Source organism: Poecilia reticulata, chromosome 19 (genome assembly GCF_904066995.2).
Source record: "Poecilia reticulata chromosome 19, P_reticulata-male-v2, whole genome shotgun sequence".
In the NCBI taxonomy this organism is placed as follows: domain Eukaryota; kingdom Metazoa; phylum Chordata; class Actinopteri; order Cyprinodontiformes; family Poeciliidae; genus Poecilia; species Poecilia reticulata.
In genome coordinates, this window is record NC_088848.1 from 2,634 (window position 1) to 19,114 (window position 16,481).

Here is a 16,481-nt window from a genome sequence, read left to right on the forward strand (position 1 = left end):
GTTCAGGTTTAGTTCAGTTTTAGTTCAGGTTTAGTTCAGTTTTAGTTCAGGTTCAGTTCAGTTTTAGTTCAGGTTTAGTTCAGGTTCAGTTCAGGTTTAGTTCAGGTTCAGTTCAGGTTTAGTTCAGGTTCAGTTCAGGTTTAGTTCATGTTCAGTTCAGTTTTAGTTCAGGTTTAGTTCAGTTTTAATTCAGTTTTAGTTCAGGTTTAGTTCAGGTTTAGTTCATGTTTAGTTCAGGTTTAGTTCAGGTTTAGTTCAGTTTTAATTCAGGTTTAGTTCAGGTTTAGTTCATGTTTAGTTCAGGTTTAGTTCAGGTTTAGTTCAGGTTCAGTTCAGGTTTAGTTCAGGTTTAGTTCATGTTTAGTTCAGGTTTAGTTCAGGTTTAGTTCAGTTTTAGTTCAGGTTTAGTTCAGGTTTAGTTCAGTTTTAATTCAGGTTTAGTTCAGTTTTAGTTCAGGTTTAGTTCAGTTTTAGTTCAGGTTTAGTTCAGTTTTAGTTCAGGTTTAGTTCAGTTTTAGTTCAGGTTTAGTTCAGTTTTAGTTCAGGTTCAGTTCAGTTTTAGTTCAGGTTTAGTTCAGGTTCAGTTCAGGTTCAGTTCAGGTTTAGTTCAGTTTTAGTTCAGGTTTAGTTCAGGTTCAGTTCAGATTTAGTTCATGTTCAGTTCAGGTTTAGTTCAGTTTTAGTTCAGGTTTAGTTCAGGTTCAGTTCAGGTTTAGTTCAGTTTTAGTTCAGGTTTAGTTCAGTTTTAGTTCAGGTTTAGTTCAGGTTTAGTTCAGGTTCAGTTCAGTTTTAGTTCAGGTTTAGTTCAGGTTCAGTTCAGGTTTAGTTCATGTTCAGTTCAGGTTTAGTTCAGGTTCAGTTCAGTTTTAGTTCAGGTTTAGTTCAGGTTCAGTTCAGGTTTAGTTCATGTTCAGTTCAGGTTTAGTTCAGGTTCAGTTCAGGTTTAGTTCAGTTTTAGTTCAGGTTTAGTTCAGTTTTAGTTCAGGTTTAGTTCAGGTTCAGTTCAGGTTTAGTTCATGTTCAGTTCAGGTTTAGTTCAGGTTTAGTTCAGTTTTAGTTCAGGTTTAGTTCAGGTTCAGTTCAGATTTAGTTCATGTTCAGTTCAGGTTTAGTTCAGTTTTAGTTCAGGTTTAGTTCAGGTTCAGTTCAGGTTTAGTTCAGTTTTAGTTCAGGTTTAGTTCAGTTTTAGTTCAGGTTTAGTTCAGTTTTAGTTCAGGTTTAGTTCAGGTTTAGTTCAGGTTTAGTTCAGGTTCAGTTCAGGTTTAGTTCAGTTTTAGTTCAGGTTTAGTTCAGTTTTAGTTCAGGTTTAGTTCAGGTTTAGTTCAGTTTTAATTCAGGTTTAGTTCAGGTTCAGTTCAGATTTAGTTCATGTTCAGTTCAGGTTTAGTTCAGGTTTAGTTCAGTTTTAGTTCAGGTTTAGTTCAGGTTCAGTTCAGATTTAGTTCATGTTCAGTTCAGGTTTAGTTCAGTTTTAGTTCAGGTTTAGTTCAGGTTCAGTTCAGGTTTAGTTCAGTTTTAGTTCAGGTTTAGTTCAGTTTTAGTTCAGGTTTAGTTCAGTTTTAGTTCAGGTTTAGTTCAGGTTTAGTTCAGGTTTAGTTCAGGTTTAGTTCAGGTTTAGTTCAGTTTTAGTTCAGGTTTAGTTCAGGTTTAGTTCAGTTTTAGTTCAGGTTTAGTTCAGGTTTAGTTCAGGTTTAGTTCAGTTTTAGTTCAGGTTTAGTTCAGGTTTAGTTCAGTTTTAGTTCAGGTTTAGTTCAGGTTTAGTTCAGTTTTAGTTCAGGTTTAGTTCAGGTTCAGTTCAGGTTTAGTTCAGTTTTAGTTCAGGTTTAGTTCAGTTTTAATTCAGTTTTAGTTCAGGTTTAGTTCAGGTTTAGTTCATGTTTAGTTCAGGTTTAGTTCAGGTTTAGTTCAGTTTTAATTCAGGTTTAGTTCAGGTTTAGTTCATGTTTAGTTCAGGTTTAGTTCAGGTTTAGTTCAGGTTCAGTTCAGGTTTAGTTCAGGTTTAGTTCATGTTTAGTTCAGGTTTAGTTCAGGTTTAGTTCAGTTTTAGTTCAGGTTTAGTTCAGGTTTAGTTCAGTTTTAGTTCAGGTTTAGTTCAGTTTTAGTTCAGGTTTAGTTCAGTTTTAGTTCAGGTTTAGTTCAGTTTTAGTTCAGGTTTAGTTCAGTTTTAGTTCAGGTTCAGTTCAGTTTTAGTTCAGGTTTAGTTCAGGTTCAGTTCAGGTTTAGTTCAGGTTCAGTTCAGGTTTAGTTCAGGTTCAGTTCAGGTTTAGTTCATGTTCAGTTCAGTTTTAGTTCAGGTTTAGTTCAGGTTCAGTTCAGGTTTAGTTCATGTTCAGTTCAGGTTTAGTTCAGGTTCAGTTCAGGTTTAGTTCAGTTTTAGTTCAGGTTTAGTTCAGTTTTAGTTCAGGTTTAGTTCAGGTTCAGTTCAGGTTTAGTTCATGTTCAGTTCAGGTTTAGTTCAGGTTTAGTTCAGTTTTAGTTCAGGTTTAGTTCAGGTTCAGTTCAGATTTAGTTCATGTTCAGTTCAGGTTTAGTTCAGTTTTAGTTCAGGTTTAGTTCAGGTTCAGTTCAGGTTTAGTTCAGTTTTAGTTCAGGTTTAGTTCAGTTTTAGTTCAGGTTTAGTTCAGTTTTAGTTCAGGTTTAGTTCAGTTTTAGTTTAGGTTTAGTTCATGTTTAGTTCAGGTTTAGTTCAGTTTTAATTCAGTTTTAGTTCAGGTTTAGTTCAGGTTTAGTTCATGTTTAGTTCAGGTTTAGTTCAGGTTTAGTTCAGTTTTAATTCAGGTTTAGTTCAGGTTTAGTTCATGTTTAGTTCAGGTTTAGTTCAGGTTTAGTTCAGGTTCAGTTCAGGTTTAGTTCAGGTTTAGTTCATGTTTAGTTCAGGTTTAGTTCAGGTTTAGTTCAGGTTTAGTTCAGGTTTAGTTCAGTTTTAGTTCAGGTTTAGTTCAGGTTTAGTTCAGTTTTAGTTCAGGTTTAGTTCAGGTTTAGTTCAGTTTTAGTTCAGGTTTAGTTCAGGTTCAGTTCAGGTTTAGTTCAGTTTTAGTTCAGGTTTAGTTCAGTTTTAATTCAGTTTTAGTTCAGGTTTAGTTCAGGTTTAGTTCATGTTTAGTTCAGGTTTAGTTCAGGTTTAGTTCAGTTTTAATTCAGGTTTAGTTCAGGTTTAGTTCATGTTTAGTTCAGGTTTAGTTCAGGTTTAGTTCAGGTTCAGTTCAGGTTTAGTTCAGGTTTAGTTCATGTTTAGTTCAGGTTTAGTTCAGGTTTAGTTCAGTTTTAATTCAGTTTAGTTCAGGTTTAGTTCATGTTTAGTTCAGGTTTAGTTCAGTTTTCATTCAGTTTTAGTTCAGGTTTAGTTCAGGTTTAGTTCATGTTTAGTTCAGGTTTAGTTCAGGTTTAGTTGAGGTTCAGTTCAGGTTCAGTTCAGGTTTAGTTCATGTTTAGTTCAGGTTTAGTTCAGTTTTAGTTCAGGTTTAGTTCAGGTTTAGTTCAGTTTTAATTCAGTTTTAGTTCAGGTTTAGTTCAGTTTTAGTTCAGGTTCAGTTCAGGTTCAGTTCAGGTTTAGTTCAGGTTCAGTTCAGGTTTAGTTCAGGTTTAGTTCAGGTTCAGTTCAGGTTTAGTTCAGGTTCAGTTCAGGTTCAGTTCAGGTTCAGTTCAGGTTTAGTTCAGGTTCAGTTCATGTTTAGTTCAGGTTTAGTTCAGTTTTAATTCAGTTTTAGTTCAGGTTTAGTTCAGTTTTAGTTCAGGTTCAGTTCAGGTTCAGTTCAGGTTTAGTTCAGGTTTAGTTCAGGTTCAGTTCAGGTTTAGTTCAGGTTTAGTTCAGGTTCAGTTCAGGTTTAGTTCAGGTTTAGTTCAGGTTCAGTTCAGGTTTAGTTCAGGTTTAGTTCAGGTTCAGTTCAGGTTTAGTTCAGGTTCAGTTCAGGTTTAGTTCAGGTTCAGTTCAGGTTTAGTTCAGGTTTAGTTCAGGTTCAGTTCAGGTTTAGTTCAGGTTCAGTTCATGTTTAGTTCAGGTTTAGTTCAGTTTTAATTCAGTTTTAGTTCAGGTTTAGTTCAGTTTTAGTTCAGGTTCAGTTCAGGTTCAGTTCAGGTTTAGTTCAGGTTTAGTTCAGGTTCAGTTCAGGTTTAGTTCAGGTTTAGTTCAGGTTTAGTTCAGGTTCAGTTCAGGTTTAGTTCAGGTTTAGTTCAGGTTCAGTTCAGGTTTAGTTCAGGTTTAGTTCAGGTTTAGTTCAGGTTTAGTTCAGGTTTAGTTCAGGTTTAGTTCAGGTTCAGTTCAGGTTTAGTTCAGGTTTAGTTCAGGTTTAGTCATAAACTCTAGATCTCATGATCGATGCCGTTTGACTCTAACTCTCCATAATCTGAGACTTTTAAAATAAAATTTGACCTAAAAAAGTGAAACATGTTGAAATAAATGAGTTTTTTGCTGTAATAATTTAATCTGGATCTGTTGTGAGATTATTTCTAATCTGAACCCAGAGATGATCTGAGTAAAAACCAACCTGCCTGTTCCTCCCTCAGCAGCAGCAGGATGACCTTTGACCTGCTCTGGTCCTGGACTCAGCCGTCCAGAAAGTGTTATATTAAATGTATGATATAATAAAAGAGGCTGGTTTGGATAAGTGATTTAATCTTTCATCATGTTAGATCTAAAATGTTCTGGAACATTTAAAGATCAGATCTGCTAATGATTGAACGTTTTCGGTCTAATGTTCAGGTTCAGTTCAGGTTTAGTTCAGGTTTAGTTCAGGTTTAGTTCATGTTTAGTTCAGGTTCAGTTCAGGTTTAGTTCAGGTTTAGTTCAGGTTTAGTTCATGTTTAGTTCAGGTTTGTTCAGACGAAGCAGTAAAAACGCTGCAGGTGTTTCCAATCTTCTGTTCTTGTGAAAGAAACCAGAGGACAGAGATAAACACACCTTCCACAGAACAATGACCCACCTCAGGCCATGCGGAGCCAAGATGGCCGCCCACTGCTTCAGGAGAAAAACAAACTGCTTCGCTCCATCCACCTTCCCACTGCATGATGCTGCCACTACCATGACTATGGACTCAACTTGTTCATTAAGTTTCTTTAAAAACTTTAGAGGCTTTTCAGGTAAGTTAGAGGATAAATTACTCTGGAGGTTCTGCTAACCCGCTAATAGCAGCGCTAATCTTTCATTTAGCACTTTTGCTAACTTTGAAAACATTTAAGCACTTTAATGTTTTCAAAGTTAAATTAATTCATTTTCTAGGTGAATCCTACAGCTCTAACTTACTTGGTTGTTTTATAAACTTTCAGTTGAAAGGTTTGACGTCTGGGTAGTTAATGAAGGTTAACGGTGTTAAAACGTAACGTCGATGACGTCACTGTTGCCCGGATGTTGAGACAACAGAAGAGGCTTAAGCAGCGGTTCCGTTTCCTCTCCTGGTTTTTTCTCCTTTTTAATAAACTTTATTGAGCAGCTCTAATAAACATCAAAGGAAGATGAAGCAGAACAAACAACCAGGATTTAATTAAACAAATAAATGCAAATATTCACATTTCTGAATCGTTTTAGAGCCTTTTTGTGCTCATGACGCACGTTGGGAATCAACATGGTGGTAGTTAGCGCTTTAGCATTAGCTTCTGATAAAACAACATGTGGATTTTTTATTTTATTTTTTTTATTTGTTTTAATCTTTTTCAAAATCCTTTTCTCTTTCTCACTGTTTATTCCTGTTTTTATTTTAATTATGTAAAGCACTTTGAAATGCCGCTGAAATGTGCTATACAAATCAAATTTGATTGATTGATTGATTGATGCTTTAGCATTAGCAGAGCTGATTTTTTAGATTAGGGTTTTATCTGACAGGAAGTCTTAATTAAAACCATAACTGATAACAGATGGAAGTGAAATAGTTGCTGCTGCTGTTTTCTGATTCTGTTTGTTCCAGAGTTGATTTAGTGTCTCTGTAACCTGCAGGAGCGATAACGTCCGGCTACCGGGGACATGAACGGCGTGACCTGAAGCCCATCTTCTCGTCTGAAGTGCAATAAAAAGCTTTTCTGCTCAGGCTGCTTGTGAAACAGTGGGAATCCTGAAGGAAGCTGCCTGGTAAATTTATTTTCTTGAGCTGCGTTTCCTTGATTTGGTGGCGCTGGATGACGGTGAGGCGGTCAGGTCAAAGGTCACGGTGAGTCAAACGGTTCCCAGCAGTCCAGAGATCAAACTGGATTTCTCTGCCTGGAAACCAGGTCATTAAGATCCGCTTCTCTCTGATTGGCATGAAAATGACTCACTGCTCTTTATGAAAGGAAACGTGTTTGACCTCTGACCTGCAGGTCATTATTCATGGCGGTGGTTGCTGGTTTGATTCCCGGCCTGGTGCCGCATGTCTTCCCCCTCATTGTTCTCTTTCCTGTTGAACTACTTTCAAATAAAGACAACTGGAGCCAACAACAATAAATAAATACTGTAAATGTGACCAGTCAGACCAGTCAGACCAGTCCGGTTCACACAGAGCAGAAACTATTCTCACCACCTGCTACTTATCAAGCTCTGCTTTAAGTTCAGTTTATTAATTAAATCACTTTAAAATGTTTTGAAGTGTCCAAAATGGGCCCAACTCTATAAATAAGCATATTGATAGATTCCCATCTAGGAAGGAAGTTTTTGTTTTCATCTTAAACTAGATGCAAAATGATTGACAGATTTTACTGGAGATCAGATCCTGAAACCAAACAGACAGATGAAAGGTCAGAGGTCAAGCTGTGAGCCTGGAGGCTGCTGGGTCCTACAGAACAAGAATCAGCTCTTCTGTTCATGTCAGTATCGGTTCGTTTTACTTTATTATTGAGCAGTAAAATAAAAAATGGCAAAAACTAAATTATTAAAAAAATGTTTTTGGTTCTTATGGCAGAAAGTTTGTACACCCCTCATCTGAGGAACCTCTGCAGAGCATGAACTCACTGACCCGCAGCATCACTCCTCCTGGACCAGTAGGGGGGCAGAGGAGAGGACAGGAAGGAGCCTCCAGCAGAACCAGAACCAGAACCAGAACCGGCTCAGTTCCCTGCTTCAGTTCAGCAGGAGGATAAAACAGGAAGTTTAGTTCAGGAAAGTGAAGAAACGTCCAGAAGCTTTTCCAGTTTTCTTCGTCCTGTTGAAGGAGCTCCTCTTCCTCAGCGTCTAGGTGTGTTTTTCTAGATTTGGTCCCGTCTGGGTGTGTATTTCTACCTGCTGCTGGCGACTCGCCCAGGAAGGAAGCGGCGCCTGGTCCGGCGATGGCAGCATCAGGCTGCGGGCCAGAAATAACCCAGTTTGATCCTCCAGAACCGAAACGTCTGAAAACAGGAGAGACCAAAACAAACCGCAGCCCCTCCAGGCAGACGCCCCTAAATAAAATCCTCTGCTGCAGCTCGTCTCTACATGACCTGAAACATCGAATCGAGTCTCAGCGAAGCCAGGATTTCATTTGTGAAAAGTTTGGCAGGTTCTGACCCGGTTCTGACCCGGTTCTGACCCGGTTCTGACTCAGACAAACGAATGAAACTAAGCAGAACTGAGGCTGAAACATTAAAGCCATGAAAATGTGAATGAATCCATGAATCACATTAATATTTTCCATGTTGCTGAAATAGTTTGTGTGATAATTTATTTATTTTATTGTGAAGTTTGTTGATTTGGATTTTGTTTAATTGGATTTTGTTTGTGTTTTTCTGTAAAATAATTTAGTTTTTAATGTTCGTTTGGAGAATCAGTGAAAATAAAGAAGCAACAAAACACGGAAAATCAACAAAAGGAAATCTGGGAATATTAAACGGCTTTGACAGGAATCTGTCCACTTTCAAGTCTTCCCATTGATTCACAGATGGATTCAGGTCTGGACTTGGACTAGGCCATGACTAACATCTCTGACTGCTCATCACTGGAAGCTGAACTTTGACCCCGTCTGAGCTCATCTCCAGGATTTTCCTCAATTAGCTCCATCCATCTTCCCACAGCATGATGCTGCCACCACCATGTGAGGATGGACCTGTTTTGTAGAGTAAAACGTTCAGATCTCCTCTGCTCAGGTTTTCTCTTTCAGATTATATGAACTTTACATTTTTATTCTTTTCCATTTGGAAAAAATAAAATCATGCGTTATTTTTTATAATGATTTGATACTTTTAGTTTTCTCCCTGAAATGTTTGTCCAGCTGTCGGGATGAACCAGCGCAGGCTGCAGACTGTGCTGCCACCTGGCGGGCGGACTGAGCGTCGCAGCCTCTGTTCTGAGCCAAATTAAGCTCATGAATATTCATGAGCTTTGATCTGCTGAGCCTCTGCAAACCCAGAAACCTTTGAATGGCCTTTAACTCATCACCATATTTTGATTTCTGAAAACAAACTTCAACATTTCTGAAACACTTTGTTCTGTTTACTTAAAAATCATTTTAATCTGACCATATTTACAGTGAACCTTCTTCATGTCGCTAGGAAGAAAAGTTCAGTAATATATTGTTTTGTACATTTCGGGGCTCCAGGTCCTGACAGCCTCCTGTTGGCATAAATATTGTGCGTCATATGATCAATGTGAAATTTAAATTAAATAAGTTATGGTGACTCCCAGAAAGATCTCCAAAATAATCATAAGATATCCGTCTGTAACAAACAAAACTGGCTGTCAAAAACAGAACTGCATCCATACTTAATGTCTTATGTCTCACTGTTTATATGCATGATTGTGTTTATGTTGTGCCATTTTTAATTATTTACATTTTTCCTAGTTTTAACATGTCCTGTTTAAAAGTGCTCATAATTAGCTGTTGCTATAAACACTGACAAAGAGTGGAGCTGTTCAGTTTGTGTCGAAGTGTCTGTCCCTGTCAAATAAACTTTAAATTATTTCATCTTAATCTACCGGCTCCTTCAGGAAAGGGGGCAGCGCAGCAGCAGAGCCTTGACCCGCCAGCAGGGGGCAGCAGAGCTTTGACCCGCCAGCAGGGGGCAGCAGAGCCTTGACCCGCCAGCAGGGGGCAGCGCAGCAGCAGAGCCTTGACCCGCCAGCAGGGGGCAGCGCAGCAGCAGAGCTTTGACCCGCCAATCATTGGATTCTGTTCAGATCCCTTCATGAAAATCAGTAAATCTTGGAGCATAAATGCAACAATACTTTGACTTTGGTTAATAAACATTCGGTCATGATACATTTATCATATACATTTGCATTAACTTATGATAAAAGACACAGAAGCAGGTTTTAAATGTTTCTTTGATTCCAATAGTCACTCTTTACACTCACTCCAACCTTCATTCACAAACACCCTCAGGTAGGTGGCGCTGTGGAACCATGGCATGGTAGAGAAACATGATGGGGGGCAGGCGATTTAACAAAAATAGTCTCTTTAATGAAGATAAATCTGTTTATATATTATAGGAATAAAGTGTGAAACCTCTAACATTTGCTTTCTCTAGAGTTGCATAGCTGTGGGGTGCATCATCTGATGATGCCGACGGATAAATTCCCTCCTTTAATACTTTATAGGATTATTTTGGCTCAAAGATTCACCGTTAAAACTTGACCTCTGACCTCTGTCTAAAACCCTCATTGTGGGCGTCATGGTAACACAGAGATGGAGAACAGAAGGAACTCCACAACAGTTTGTCCCAGAAAGCAGCACGACCAAAACAAAGCAAAGCTGGAATCTCCCAGGTTGTACTGTCCCTTGAATGCACCGCTCGCTCCTGCTGGTTCCGGTCCAACACCGGACCCGACTCCTCACCCGCTCAGTGTGTGCAAGCTGCTGGTTCTGGAAGGAACCGGACTGGTTCTGAAATCAGTACGGTTCTGAGAGCCGGACCCGATCCGGTCCGTGTCTCGGTAAGCTGAGCCAAGCATTTAAACCAGGCAGTGAAACAAACGAAGGGAAGGGGAACTCTACAGGACCCGGTCCAGTCCGGTCTGTCCAGGCTCCTCCGTACATTCACTGAGCCGTTCAGGAAGTGGGAGCGTCTGTCCTCTGTCCTCTCAGCAGCTTTGGACCCTCTGCCCGTCCAACAGGAAGCGCCTGGAAGCGTGCGGCATCACCGGAACTCGTAGATGGCGGCGCTGTGCTCAGAAACATGGGTCAGGTTCAGGGACTGGTACCTGGACAGCAGAACCAGAACAATGCATGAAACGAGTCTGTGACCAAGATGCCAGAAACAGGAGAACAGGTTCTGACCACAGCAGAACCGGACCAGCGCTACCGGGCCGAAACATCAACAAGGCCGAAACATCAACAAGTCCTATAACAACAGATTAAACATCTGTTAGCATTAGCACGGAACAGACAGCACATCTGTTAGCATTAGCACGGAACAGACAGCACGTCTGTTAGCATTAGCACGGAACAGACAGCACGTCTGTTAGCATTAGCACGGAACAGACAGCACGTCTGTTAGCATTAGCACGGAACAGACAGCACGTCTGTTAGCATTAGCACGGAACAGACAGCACGTCTGTTAGCATTAGCACGGAACAGACAGCACGTCTGTTAGCATTAGCACGGAACAGACGGCACGTCTGTTAGCATTAGCCTAGAAAAGGTTCTTGTCATTTTTCACAGTAGATAAATATTTCCAATACATTTATTATCAGCCGTAACAACTGTATCAATGTTGACACTGGTGTCACTGGTCAGCCTAACTGGGACAACTGGAGCTGCAGCCGTTACCATTCAGAGCTCCGGTGGTAGTAAAAACCCTCGATGGTCGCTGTGGACTTCTGGAAGCAGATGTAGTAGAAACCGGCGAAGGAAGCGCCACTGATGTCCTTAATGGTGTGATCGGGAACCAGAAACTGCTCCTGGGGGTCAGAACCAGGAGAACCGTCAGCAGCAGGAGAACAGGACCGGACCGGACCGACCTTTGAACTCCAGCTTACTTTCCACCTCATGAAGATATAGTCGGAGCTCTTCAGATCCTCGTAGTCGAACTCATCAGAGTTGAAGGTCTTTGCGTACTGGTAGAAGGCCTGGAACTTCCCCTGAACAGAAACCGGATTATTATGGGATGTCTGTAGACGCCGGACAGTTTTAAAAGGTTCTACATACCCAGTGCTTACGATCCACGTCTTCATCTGCGTCCCACTTCCTGGTGAGAAACGGACGCTTCCTGCTGATGATCTCTCCAGCAAAGAAGGTGGTCAGTGTTGGGTATTCCTTCAGAAACAAGCAGGGGAGGGGGTATCCTGATTAAATAACAGTTTTAAACACTTTGTGAAATGGTTGGAAGACAAGTCGTGAAGGTGTTTGTTCAGCTAAAGCTTCTTTCATATCCCATTAGCCGAAACAGATCCTGGGTTTTTGTCCATCAGTCATGTTGCTATGTTATTGTAACGCTAACAGGCTGTTAGCATGTTGTGAGGGCCATGACTCCATCACACAGCAACAGTCTTCAGTCAGAGGCTTCTTTGGATTTGCTGCAAAACTGACTGCTGCCGGAGATCCTTTGAAGATCATATTATGAGTTATGGCAACATTTAATTTCTCTGTGGGATAAATGAAGGATTTCTGAAACATGTCGGCCTCCAGCTTGGACAGATTCCCTCATTCATTTATAATTTACCACCATCATTCAAACATTTACAATTTACCTGAAAATCTACCAAGAAAAGTGAAATAGTTGAATAAAAGGATGGATTGAAGAGCCAGTAAATTGTGGACATGTGAATGACCTTTCAGACCTTGAGGACAGATATGTTTAAAAAAAAAACAGATTTTCTGTCTGCTGGTATGGAAACAAACAAGAAGAAGCAGCACTGACTTCTGTCAATCCCTTTATCTTCAGGTAGCCACACAGGTAGGAATCCTCCATGGTCACGTGCTTTGAGACAGAGAGAGATTATTTTCATTCCAGTTGTCATTTATATCCATTTACACAGCAAAACACACCCTGCTGCTGTTCATAATGATGATCAACATTTAAACAGCATTAAATAACCATTAGAAGTGATTCTACAGAAGCTTGCTCTGCTGCACCCACAGCTAGGTGAGTTAGCTCAGGACAGATCTGCGTTTCTCCAGCTGTCAGTCATCACCGCGTCAGATTGACACATCACCACATTTCTGTCACATTTACACCAAAAACATTCACATGTTAACATTTCACGTCCCTACCTGTAACACGACCTCCACGTCATAAGAGTTTCCCTTGCTTTTCTGGTGGCCCCTGAATTTGGAGCCGCTGTACAGGAGCGAGGTAACGACGCCCGGCTGCTGGGTGTTTATCGGCGGCGGCGGGATAAGCGAGGCCGAGGATGTGAAGGCCGCAGGGAAGTCGCTGAGGTATCCAGCGGGGACGGGCATGGCTCCTGCTTCGCTGACTGGGCACCAACCGCAGGCAATAGCCGTGCTGGCGAAGGACTCCAGTCGCTTCTAGAAACCGCTAAAGAAATGCTGGATCTGTTTAAAAACATCCAAACACCCGTTTATCTCCGCCGCGGCACAGTTTAACCAAGCTGCCCGAGAAGTAAAGTGGGCTTCGTCGCTGCGCTCTCACCGGGAGCATCAGCCTCCCTCATTGGTCGGCGGAATTCACGTCCCAAACATCGGAAACGCTGATTGGAGTAAAACGCGGAAGACTTTACGTGAACATTTGAGTGTAGTTTATTTCGTGGCGTTCCACGGTTCTTCAGAGGTTATACAAGACTACATTTCCCATCAGTTAAAGACATTTGGGAAGAAGTTTGAAGGAGAAGGTCAGAAGCGTGTTTTTGAACAGAGGAGCTGCTGCGCTACACGAGAAACAACCAAAACAGCAGAAATTTAGCAGAAATTAGCTTAGCGGCGTGAATTTAAATGAAGAGCTGTCAGTTAGCTGTGATTTTATCTACTGTAGCTGTGCTGCTCATTAAGCTCCGCTATGTTTAAAAGTGTTATTAGACTGCAGAGCCGCTTAAGTGGTGTGATTACCTTTTGTAAAGTGTTTCCCAGACATGAACTCTTCAGGAATGCGATGAAATACTCCACAGCCTCAGCAGGTAGGATGAAACTGGGCAGATCTATTATTGTGATGTCTTATGTTCTCAATGGATTTATTTATTTATTTTGCTCTTTGCTAGAGAGGAAGAGATTTTACCAAGATGTCAGTATATCCCAAGGTGAAGGTAAGCATTAATATAATGTGCAAAGCCCTGAATCAGTTTATTACCTTCCTAAGAAAAGGCGAGGCTCCCCCAGATTGTGCTGTATTGGGGATGATGCAGGTGTGTTAACGATGTGAATGAACCTCAGGTGGTCTGTATGAGGTAAACCTGGACAGAAGGAAGTTGAAGACCCCCAGTGGGAAGCTGTTCACCGTGCCGAATGAAGCCCTGGCCATCGCTGTGGCTACGGAGTGGGACGCTCAGAAAGACTCCATCAGGTTCTACACCATGCATCTGGTACGGCTTTACCGGATATGTGATGATCACATGTAGCCAAACAAAAGGCAGCGTCTCCGTCAGTCTGATGGAAACAGGAGAAATGATTCCAGTTTTTACCAAAAAGCTGAAACCAGAGACGTGATGAGCATCACCTGAGCAGATGAGGCTCTAACCTCAGAGCGGCTCTTTGTGCTGATGGATTTGATCTGATGATGAAATGTTTTCTGCAGACCACTCTGTGCAACACGGCTCTGGATAACCCCACCCAGCGCAGCAAAGAGCAGGTGATCAGCGCCGCCCTGAAGTTCCTGGAAACCGACACCATCTGGTATCATGTTTTAAATCAATGTTTCTCTGCTGCTGCATTTAGATGAGACATTAATTGTCTCTGTAGCCAAAATTTAGACTTTCTGCCTTTTAAACCTACAGATAAATTTCCTATTTTCTTAATCTCACTGGGCCTAAACTCACTGTGTGCTGTTTTCAGGTTCTGACCTCTCTGATCTGAATAGTTGTATCATGTTGTAGTGGTATCTGTAAAACCTGGCTTGGCTGCGTCAAACTGCACCAGAACCTGAAAGCATCATTCAGCGTTTATTGGACGTCTCATCTCAAACAGAAACATTCATGGAAAAGTTTTGTGGAAGAACAATCTGTGCGTGTGTTTCTGGATTAGATTGAATTTTAAAGAGTAAATTAAAATAGGTATTCTGTTGTTCTGTGGTTTCAGCTACAGAGTAGATGAACCTCCAGGTTTGGTCGAGCTGCAGAGGAATGAGTGGGATCCTGTGCTGCACTGGATCGAAAGCAGGTAACGGTTAGCTTCAGCTGGAGACGAGATGCAGCTACAACGACCCGCTGACCTGCGTTATACCGACAGATACGACGTCACTATCGGATCGTCATCCAGCATTCTGGGGCCCGAGATCCCAGAGGGAACCAAGGAGACGTTCAGACAGCACCTGGGCTCCTTCTCCCTCTGGTCCCTGACAGGTGAGGCTCACTGCAGGGCGCTGCTTCGGGCCGGGTCGGGCGCCGGCCCCTGCTGACGCCTGTCTGCTGCTGTGCAGGGCTGGAGTTCGTCATCACACAGCTGAAGTCTCTGGTTCTGTCACTGGGAATGCTGGACCGGCACCTGAGCGTAGAGCGGGCCGTGCTGCTGTCCAGACTGGAGGAGGAGTACCAGGTAGAACCGACCAACGCCAGAACCGCACCTGGTTTAGGAGTTATCTGCAGAGACGCACCGATCCAATATTGATATCTGTACTGGTCCCAATGTTGAAATAATTTCTAGATGGAGAATCAGTGACAATATGATCCTAAGGGCAGATCTATTCAGTCTAATTCTATGTTTTATTTATTTTTCTTTAAATTCCTAATTGAACTTTCTGAAGCATTGTTAGTTTATTTTTACATATCTGACCAAAGAAGAGAACTTATTGTTTTAGTCAGTTTCTTATTTTCCATTGGCTGTTTTGCTCCTGACTGCAGGTTAAAGTTGTTTTTACATGTTTGACCAGCTGGTGGCGCTACTGCTGTATTTGAATGAGCTGTTCTGCTGAACAAATAAATTTATCAAATAAATTAGTAATTCAGTACATTTATGTCTGTATTTAAAAAAAAAAGTTTTAAGTCACAGCTGTTTTTCTGTATCAGATCGGTATCGGCTGATACAGAACCTCAGGTATTGGTATCAATATCGGCCGATACTGAATCTCAGATATCGGTATCGGCTGACCCTGAGCCTCAGATATCGGTATCGGCTGACCCTGAATCTCAGATATCGGTATCGGAAGGGAATCAAGTGGGTCCCTAGTTCTCTGTCAGCTGCTTGTCTTTCAGATTGGTCTGAGCCAGATTTCTTCTGGTTTAAAATGTTTTTCATAATTTGTTGGCTGAACTTGACCTGTGGTTTCTGGTGGTTATGTGTCAGATTCGGCGCTGGGGAAACGTGGAGTGGGCTCATGACTACGACATGTATGAGCTGCAGGCGCGGACGGCAGCGGGGGCGCTCTTCGTTCACCTCTCATCCGAGAGCTCAACCGTCAAACGCAAACTGATGCAGGACTGATCGGCTGGTTCCGGAAACCGGCCCGGAAACATCCAGACCGCCCGGGTCATGTGGTTCTGCAGCGGCCAATCACAGCGGACTGCTGTCAGGTCATCTGAATCTCAGATCGGTTTTTCTTTTTGTAGGTTTTTGAAATGTTGTGACTCTTCACTTTCTGTTGGGACGTTCTGGACCAGGTTGGTCCTCAAGCCTTTCAAAATAAAGCGTCATGTCAGTAAATACCAAGCTCACCTGTCCAGGAGTTTGTCTGTGAGTAACTTGCTGACTGTGCATGTTTTCCAGCTTGTTTCTGTTCTCACAGCAACCAGCAGCTGGAACATCCCAATGATTTCCCAGTTTATAACAGAAAACATGTTTGTTGGGTTTAACCTTTGACCCCAAGTGCTGCAGGTTGAAGAATCAAAATCCAACTGATCTCACAGGTTGGAATTAGATTCTTGGATGTGATCAAAACTAAAGACATTTAGAGATGCACTGATATGACATTTAGCCAAAACTGATATGAATATAACAGATGAAAAGAGGACAGTCGCTTTAACACCCCCAGTCCTGCACTGTATCACATGACCAAACAAATCCCTCATGACCTCTGCCCTCTTCAGAACAACAAACGAGAACAAGATGGAGGCAGACGGCTGCCTGAACGCTCTGAGCTGGAGGTATCCGCTTGTCTTTTTATGGAAAGTAGCCATATTGAATAGTTTTCAGTCTTCAGTTTTTTGCTTTCTTGAACTCTGAACTTGTGACCTTGAATTAAAAATGGGTTACAATCTCATCCTAACAAGCACAAACATATGGAAGCCCATTTCTGCCAGGAAAGACAAAATAAAAGTCCAAAAAGTCATAATTTATCATTTTAGTCCCATAATTATGACTCGGAAAGTTAAAATTGTAAGTCTCCGTGACCTTCTGTCTCAGTCAGAGGCTTCTTCACATTTGCTGTGGTACGGACTGCTACAGGAGGTCCTTGCTGCCCACATCCATCACAATCTATAATAACTTTTTGAAGAACTTTGGATAATATGAGTTACAGCTACAGTTAGTTTCACTTTAGGGTCAACAAAGTATTTTTTTTTTAAT

General features: G+C 41.6%; 2 protein-coding genes across 2 annotated transcripts; one reads left to right on the forward strand and one right to left on the reverse strand.

Annotated features, from left to right (window-relative positions):
- Positions 1-9,178: 9,178 nt before the first annotated feature.
- Positions 9,179-12,472, reverse strand: LOC103481139 (glucose-induced degradation protein 4 homolog). Its single transcript, XM_081600728.1, has 6 exons — positions 12,084-12,472; positions 11,731-11,790; positions 11,019-11,126; positions 10,850-10,951; positions 10,641-10,771; positions 9,179-10,072 (listed from the first exon to the last, which is right to left on the reverse strand). Exons 1-6 carry the CDS (start codon positions 12,270-12,272, stop codon positions 10,009-10,011), a joined length of 654 nt encoding a protein of 217 aa, XP_081456854.1. The 5' UTR covers positions 12,273-12,472; the 3' UTR covers positions 9,179-10,008.
- A 146-nt stretch (positions 12,473-12,618) lies between these two features.
- atpaf2 (ATP synthase mitochondrial F1 complex assembly factor 2) lies at positions 12,619-15,626 on the forward strand. Its single transcript, XM_081600727.1, has 8 exons — positions 12,619-12,946; positions 13,028-13,072; positions 13,200-13,348; positions 13,561-13,658; positions 14,061-14,141; positions 14,211-14,323; positions 14,401-14,516; positions 15,264-15,626. The coding sequence occupies exons 1-8, from the start codon at positions 12,829-12,831 to the stop codon at positions 15,399-15,401; spliced, it is 858 nt and encodes a 285-aa protein (XP_081456853.1). The 5' UTR covers positions 12,619-12,828; the 3' UTR covers positions 15,402-15,626.
- The last annotated feature ends 855 nt before the right edge of the window (positions 15,627-16,481 follow it).

Excerpts from the sequence above, each read along its gene's own strand:
- LOC103481139 (XM_081600728.1), bottom strand. The coding sequence starts at position 12,272 with ATGCCCGTCCCCGCTGGATACCTCAGCGACTTCCCTGCGGCCTTCACA. Across the intron at positions 10,952-11,018 it reads ACGTGGATCGTAAGCACTGG|GGGAAGTTCCAGGCCTTCTA; the intron begins GTATGTAGAACC and ends GTTTCTGTTCAG. Across the intron at positions 10,073-10,640 it reads TACCACCGGAGCTCTGAATG|GTACCAGTCCCTGAACCTGA; the intron begins GTAACGGCTGCA and ends TCTGCTGTCCAG.
- atpaf2 (XM_081600727.1), top strand. The coding sequence starts at position 12,829 with ATGTTTAAAAGTGTTATTAGACTGCAGAGCCGCTTAAGTGGTGTGATT. Across the intron at positions 13,073-13,199 it reads CAGTATATCCCAAGGTGAAG|GTGGTCTGTATGAGGTAAAC; the intron begins GTAAGCATTAAT and ends AATGAACCTCAG. Across the intron at positions 13,659-14,060 it reads CTGGAAACCGACACCATCTG|CTACAGAGTAGATGAACCTC; the intron begins GTATCATGTTTT and ends CTGTGGTTTCAG.